This window comes from Lolium rigidum, chromosome 2, assembly GCF_022539505.1.
Source record: "Lolium rigidum isolate FL_2022 chromosome 2, APGP_CSIRO_Lrig_0.1, whole genome shotgun sequence".
NCBI classification, from domain to species: domain Eukaryota; kingdom Viridiplantae; phylum Streptophyta; class Magnoliopsida; order Poales; family Poaceae; genus Lolium; species Lolium rigidum.
The window spans coordinates 155,640,002-155,648,090 of record NC_061509.1 but is presented as its reverse complement, the minus strand read 5'-3'; the positions used below and the strand labels follow the sequence as shown (position 1 = coordinate 155,648,090).

The 8,089-nt window shown below is 48.2% G+C and overlaps 1 protein-coding gene across 1 annotated transcript; it reads right to left on the bottom strand.

Annotated features, from left to right (window-relative positions):
• Positions 1-1,547: 1,547 nt before the first annotated feature.
• LOC124692477 (cationic amino acid transporter 9, chloroplastic-like) lies at positions 1,548-7,148 on the bottom strand. Its single transcript, XM_047225863.1, has 8 exons — positions 6,800-7,148; positions 4,111-4,520; positions 3,667-3,843; positions 3,140-3,364; positions 2,870-3,046; positions 2,539-2,775; positions 2,209-2,304; positions 1,548-2,077 (listed from the first exon to the last, which is right to left on the bottom strand). The coding sequence occupies exons 1-8, from the start codon at positions 7,146-7,148 to the stop codon at positions 1,931-1,933; spliced, it is 1,818 nt and encodes a 605-aa protein (XP_047081819.1). The 3' UTR covers positions 1,548-1,930.
• Positions 7,149-8,089: the final 941 nt, after the last annotated feature.

The window sequence follows — 8,089 nt, the reverse complement described above, 5'->3', positions numbered from 1 at the left end:
TGGAAGACGACCGGCCACTCCGGGCTGTTCTCCGTCCATAGTGGTTGGCTACACTGCACCACTGGTAGTTGTGCTCGCCGCTCCGTGATCAGGGCGCGGAGCTCCTCGCCCGCCGGTGCCGGCGATACAACGTAGTTGGCGTTAATGAGGGCCGGTCCATAGTTTGCGGGGGCCTTTGGGAGAAACGACACCAAGAGCCCCTTGTTCATAGTGGCGAAGCTTTTTTAAGGCAGGGGTCCATAGCCCCCTACTATAGAAAATTTCTTAAAGATATCTATTTATGCTAAATTTTTATATATTACTCAAAGTTTAAGCATGACCGGTGTTCTTAGTCTCAGTCAATCTCATGGCACACTCAAAAGACTTAAAAATATTAGTATGGCAAGATAAATATTAGGGTAAATGCAATAACAAACTAAATAATATTTACATTTGAAAGATCCATGGTTTTTATAATCATGGTGAAGACTTTTGAAGTTATTTATTTATAATGACAGAGCGAACTATATACCATGATTCGTGTTTATACTTGTGTACACATCTATATACATATGTATCTCTAGATTTAATTAAATTATTCTAAACTCTACTGCCTAAAGAGTATAAATATACATGTACTAAGTGTGCAAATAAATCTTGGGACCCTAACTGTTGGGGGCGGGGCGAGCGCCCCTCTGCCCGTGCGGCAGTCTATACTCCGGCGGCACCAGCAGGCGCGCACGGAAGAGGACTTCCGCCTCGTCGAGGGTGAAGTTGTGCGGGCTGTCCTCCCCGACGCCTATGCCGCTGCCGTCGGCTTCGTGGTTGTTCGCCATGGCGGTGGAGGATGAGGTGGTCGGTGGTGGCTCGAGTTTTTTCGAGGAGTGGGAGCGCAGGGGAATGGGCGGAGAAAGCAGTGTCGATGCGGTTTATAGAGGACATCCGCAGTGCGCTTTGATGACGTGGAGTACTCATCCGTCGCTACGTGGAGCTGGCGGGCGGCGTGTGCCGTCGAGTCACCCCCTCAGGAACCGGCACACCCATTGAAGACGACGACCGAAATTCTGTGCGTGGTCATTAAAACATGACTGCCAGGATGGTCCCACAATGCGAATTGCGAGGAGCCGGCTTGCCAGTTTCACCCCTGGCGCATAGGGAGCGGCAAGGGCGTGCCAGCGCTTGTATTGGGCTTCAAAACTAGTCAGTTATTGGGCTTCAAAACTAGTCAGTTACTTTTAGGGCGCACCAGTGTAGCCTAAAAAAAGGTGTCGAACCCCAAATCGCTATTGGGGGAGCGCCGATGGAGATGCTTTAAGATGATAATTTCCATCCACCATGTATCCAATATGCTCACAAATCACAATCCTATCAAAGAAATGTCACCAACACCAGTGGAGCAATCAAAGCAACACTTAAACCATAACTTTCCTAGATGAATTTTGTTCGAATTACGTAAGACGATCATTGTCATCGATGACGTATGTAAGACAATTTCAAATCTCAATACTATCAATTAGAAGCCGCCAAAACGTCTAAAAACCACAGGACCAGTGAATTGAAAGCAGCAGTTAAACTAAAACTTTCTAGGTTTTTCTTAGATGAATTTTGTTTGAGGTACATACAAAGTTGTGAACTGTAATACTACATGTACAGTAAAGTTTACAATCCTATCTCCAGAATCTTCCCAAGTGTATCTTTGTAGGGGAGGCAATCGATCCCCTTGCTCAACAAAACATTCCTTTCGCTGTTTCTTCTCTTGGTGGACATGATATCGTGGCAGACTTCCAACGTACTCCGCCCCATTTTACAGATGTATAGACGGAGCCGCGGAGAATGCACCGCACACAGACACAGAGGCTTCGAGCAACGCAAGTAAAATAATTACCTCCACAGCTTCACGACGATCACGTGGAATGTAAATTTTGGATGAACTTGGAGGATTTGCAATTGTTCATGGAGCTTCAGAGGGAACTCCATGGTAAGCTACAGAGGAGCGGTCTGACGTGGAAGGAGCACTGTAGTACTGACCATATCCGGCATAGACCCCCACCGCGATGAGACTAAGTATGACGAATCTGTACCAAGCTTCTACATGAAGCTGCAAACGAAGAGTCATTACCAGTTGCCATTAGTCACAGTGGCTGCCAGCTAAGAAGGGCTGTGAAGGTAATATACCACCACAGGGTAAAGCGCAAAATTTTCGTAGTGAAATTGCTAAATGCAGCTAACCTGAGCAAACAAAAACATATTGAAGAAAACAGAGAGCACCGGGACCAGCGGAACTCCAGGACAAGAAAAGCGAGGAGCATCCACAGGAACATAGACCTGAATATGCATGTCATACAAGGTTAGAGCTTAGAAGAACCACTGTATTAATAGATGGGAACGACATCCGTGCATGTTCATTTTTCATTAGATGGCATCGGATGGTTGCAAACTGCAAAGCATGAGACTGCGATGCAAATGATGGTGAAACAATGGACTATTTGGTTCATCTGCGATTTTAGTGATGATAACAATGCCTTTCTAACATTACAAATTGGTAGAAGATGCACTTGCCTGTCGAAACTGGAGAGCAAAGCTGGCAACAATAGCTATCAGAAAAGCTACTATGATGAAGGCAATAGCGTAGCTAAATCGGTAGGATATTCCTGCTACGAAACCGCAGAGAGCCACCGTGACAAGGCACAAAACACCCTCCTGCCAGATTGAGATACTTCCAAGGGAGCGAGAATTAGTTGCTTTGTCGCTCCATCGAAGCGTGATCACACAAGCTGATACAACTGAGTAGCCTGTCTGCTCCCACAACAAAAGGTAATCAAACAGTTAAATGTGACTAATGACCTGAACTTGTGCTACAGTTGCAGAGAGTATTGCGAAGCTTCCATACCAGTGTGCCAACTGAGAGAATATGAGAGAGTGCTTGCACATTAAAGAGGCCAGCTAAGACTGCTGCAACACAACCAACCCAGATCTGAGAGTGCAGAGGAGTATGCAGCGTCGGGTGAACTTTAGCAAATATTGAAGGTAGCAGGCCATCCCTTCCAAGCCCAAGATACAAACGTGACTGTTTATGGATCGAAGGAGGTGATGTTGGTCAAGTGAAATAACATGATTCAGAAGAAACTATTAGTGATGGATAACTACATTAGAAGGTTACCTGAACATACAGACCAACAAGAAGTGTTGTAGTAAGACCAGCAACAGCTCCAATACTGATCAACACGGTAACAAATTTCAACCCCTTAGCAGCAAAAGCCTCAGCCAAGGGAGCATCTTCACCAAGTAATGTATATGGCACCATTCCAGTAATCACCAAGCACACAGCAATGTATAGTATGACACATACCAGAAGGCTCCCTAGGATGCCAATAGGCAAGTCCCTCTGGACAGTTTTGATTCCATTATTAGTTACAAAAAATGTTTGCATGAGTCAAAAGAAATTAGAATGGATTTTGATGAACAAAATGAGAGTATTTAATCAAAATTCGGATGACAAAGACAAACAGAAGAGTACTTAATGAAAATTGCTGAACACTTCCAAATTCTAAGAAGCAAATGCAATATGATGACAAAAGAGAAAACCTCTGCTAAAAATAGGAAAAGCATTTCGAAATTCTAAGAAGCAATTTGAATTATAATGACAAAAAAAATGAAGGTGAGAGTATGGGAAAATATTGGATTTACCTGTGGTCTTTTAGCTTCCTCAGCTGAATTAGCAACTGCATCAAATCCAACATAGGCAAAGAAGACTACTGTGGATCCGGTTACAACGGCTTTGAAACCATTAGGCATAAATGGTGACCAGTTTGATACATCCACCTCAAACACACCAGCAAATACAACGACTATGACGATGACTATCTGCATCACGTAAGCAACTGCATCACGACATCAAGTCCAATACAGTAAACAAAACAGCACACATAAATACATTTCCATTTCAGCAAATCATGAAAAGTTGCTCACTGAAACTCGTATTTGCAAGTTATGAAAAATTAAAAATAAAATGGCTCTATCAGACATCGCAAAATTGTGCTACAAAGATTTTTGACATAGCCACTTCAACTTTCAACAAGTTACTGGTTGTGGTTGAAGAGAAAAAAAAACTTAGCTTATAAACAGTCTCACCTTTAATGTAGTCATAAAAGTGTTCACTGTTGACGATTCTTTGACACCACGGCAGAGGATCACAGTCAAGATGACAAGAAGAATTGGAGCCAACAAGTTAACTGAAACAACACCACCAAAAAATTCTTCTCCGTGCCCAATCCAACTGGGAACATTGCCCTTCACAGCCGGAATCAGCTCCAAGAACTGGATGAAATAGCTTGCTAAGCTACGGGCAATGCTTGCTGCCCCAATATGGTAATCAATCATCAATTGGGTGAAAACCAGGAAGGCCGTGAGCTCATTAAACGCAGCATACGTGTACAAGTATGCTCCCCCGACCACAGCCGGAAAACGAGACGCCAATTCAGCATAGCACAGGGCATTGAGCACGCACGCAGCTCCAGCTAGGGCAAAACTGATAGTCACACCTGTTTCGGGCAACCGGGTTATTTTCAGCAGAAGTGAACAAGGAAACAAACTTTACAGAAGAAACTGATGAAGTTTTTCCAACCAGACTTCTAACCCCTTTCCATTGCATTTAACAGAAATAAGCAGTCTTTTTTGTAACTCTTACAACGATGAAACGGGAGGGGGAAAAGAAGCGAGCAGGAAACTGATACAAAGTAACCATAAGAGCATCTCTAGCAGATACCCCATGGCCAAAACCGGAAAATGACCGCCAGTATGCATGGCCGAAATAATGTCCCGAAAAGATACGGCAAAAACGCGGTAGCCTTTTTTTTTTTTGCAGCAAATCCCCCATTGCGTCGCGAGAAGCTGCATATTAGCGGATTTTGGGCTGAGCGATTCAGTTCGCTGCATCGCGTCGATAGGGTTGGCGTGCGGACATTTCACCTCCCTCCTCTTTGCCGCCCACTCGCCGCCGCCGCCTATCTACACGCCCTGCCCAGGTTGCTCGTCCCCGCGCCCGCCACCACCCGCGAAAGGTGTCGTGCAACCCCAATTGATGCAGCCGTTCGTCCCCCCAGCCCCGCTGCATCCGCCTTCGTGGATGTCCCTGTGGCAACCGCTGCTGCGCCAAAGCAGAAGCGGCAGAGCCTGCCTGCTGCGGCGAAAGTGCCCACCGGTGCTTCCTCCACACCGCCGACCAAAGAATGGTGGGAGATAAGGAGGGCCAATATTTTGGAAGCAAAGAAGGCAAGAAGAGAGGCTGCTACTGCGGCAGCTGCTGCAGCATCTGCTGCTGCTGCTACTGCGGCAGCTGCTGCTGTGTCGTTCGTTGCTGACGCCTGACGGCACCGCTGCTACGACGATCAATGGTGGTGCCGCCGTGCCGGTGGAGACTAAGGTGACACGGGAATGGTCCTCCTTCGGTTTGATCCACCATGGTTTCAGTAAACATTGTTGCTATTTAGAACTAGTGTGTGTTTTGATTTCTGATTTATGTGATGCACAGGGCTTTTTTCGCGAAAACGCAAAAGCCTTGCGTTTCGATGCATTGATAGAAAAGAAGGTTATAATTACAAGTCCTCGAGAGGACACACCCCGCCATACAACTCGACCCAAGAAAGAGAGCCTATCCTAGGGGAGGAGTTGGCGAACAACTCGGGCCCCCGCGTCCGCCCATTGCCGCGCTTCAGAACAAATGTCGTTGAACAGGGATGCCACTGACGGACGTGCGTTGTCAAAGACCGCAGCATTCCGGTGCTTCCATATCCACCACGCCGTGAGCATGATTATCGACGAGGCGCCTTTGCGCAGCTGGCGAGGGGCGGTCCGCACCACCAGCGACCACCACTCCGCGAAGTCGCCCTCAACTGTGGGAGGACCTGAGGTGGATCGGATCCACGAGAGGACCTCATACCAGATCGTCCTGGAGAAGGAGCACCCAGTGAGTAGGTGCGTCATGGTTTCCACCGACTGGTCACAGAGCGGACACCTAGGCGCATGTGGTAAACCACGTCGCGCCAGTCTCTCAACCGTCCAACATCTGTCTAGGCAAGCCAGCCATATGAAGAACTTCACCCGCGGCGGCGCCCAAGACTTCCAATTCAACCTCCAGGAACCTGAGATGATGGCCCCCTGGAAGAGGGTGTCATAACAGGAACGAGAGGTGTATTGACCATCCGTCGTCCAGCGCCAAAGCAGCCGATCCTGGTCCGGAGACAGATGTATGTCTCTGAGCTTCCCCCATAGCTGCACGTACTGCCAAAGTGCGAGGGCGCTTGGCGCACCAGCGATATCGGGGATCCAGGCGCTTGATGCACAGGGCTTAAACCATGGTCGCGATCAAAACCCTGATTTGCGGTATACCCTCTGTCGTGGCGTAACAGATCCCACATATGCGATACAATTATGCGGGATCTGTTCTGCTGCGATGTGGTTAACCCCACCCCCAACCGGATATGCGGTTTGCTCGGATGGGGTATCTGACGCTCTAACTACCAAAACGATTCTGAGCAAGGGGTGGCTTCAACCTACTCAATGATACAAGAACTGGGCGTTCAGATTTTATTATCGGACAAGATGGATCAGCATGCATGCAATCGAGCAATTCTCCAATTGCGCACTGCTCTGGTGAACTGTCTCACTAAATCGTCCGTGCCATTGTGTACGAAACCAACAATCTGCTACTGCTATTGCAAACTACAGTACAGCCAATCTTCCGTTGACCGAGTGGTAGTGCCGTGCCCACTGCCCACTGTGGATTGGACTCGGAAACAGAGGCGTGGAAGTGGTAACTAACCAGGTCCGGCGTCGCGGGCGACGGTTCCGGTGATGACGAAGATCCCGGCGCCGATGGAGGCGCCGATCCCGATGAGCACGAGCTCGAGGACGCCGAGCTGGCGCACGAGGCCGTCGCTGGACGCGGCGGCGGCGGTCCGCGAGGCGAGGGGCTTGCGGCGGAGCGCGGCGGCGCAGAGGCCGGAGAGGAAGGGGCGGGAGGAGGAGGAGGAGGGCCTGTGGTGCGCGTCTTCTTCCCCTTCCATGGCGTCTGCGGCGTTGACGTGGAGCGGGTGGTGGTGTCTGGTTCTTGGCCGTCGCGCGGTCGTCCGCGCCCACACCGGGAGGAGTGACGTGCGCTCTTGCGTCATGGACTGGAGGGTTGGTCGGGATCCGGTTGGGCGGAGCCAGGTGATTTCATGTTGGGCCCCCTTGGTATTCCTTCTTATTTGGGCTGACTGCCTCTAGTACAGCCCATTGTTAGCAGTACACTTTAATGCTTTCCAATGAAGATTTCCGTTGCAGCCAATCAACCTGAATTCTTGCGGGCAGGCGCGTGCCAAACCGAAGACATGGGCGGACGCACTACACGACAGTTGTTAAACCACGCTTCCATTAAAGAAATGATACACTAGCTGATAACATGTATCGTTTTTTGAAAAAACTGTAACTTTTAAACCTTGCAACGAAATTACAATCTGTTTTCATTTTTAGAATCCGAATGACGAGAGCTTCGAAGCTAGACCGCATTTTCATACAGTTTGACGTAATTTTTTAACAAGCAACTTTGATGCGCGACAGAGCAACTTTATTGTGGAGCAAAACAATTTTAGTGTGCGGCAAAGCAACTTTGGTGTGCAACGAAAACACTTAATTCACAAGGATGGTAGGCTTCACAACAGCTGCAACAACAACTCCTCATGCACCATAAAAAATGATACGAGAAAATCTAGGTCGTTGGCCGCACCCATGATGTAGTTCACAAGGTTTGGCCCTAGTCAGGTGCAGCAACAATGTTGCCAAGCAAGCAATCCCAGCCCTCGCCACTAACTAGCACAATTGTAAATATCATTGCCCCACATTCGGTGGCTCTAGCATAGCTAGCGTTGCTTGTCGAAACACCTCCACGTCGGTCGAGTCAGTCGTTCCCCGTTCATGCCGGTCGAGTCATCCAAGCAACTTAGTTGCAATAGTAGCTTTTTGTCGTTGCTAAGTTGCCTATAATGCTTTTCGGTAGTGTAGGCAACTTTGCAAGAAGGAGTAGGAAAGTTCGCTGAAACAATAGACAACTTCTTTGCAATGGTAGGCAACT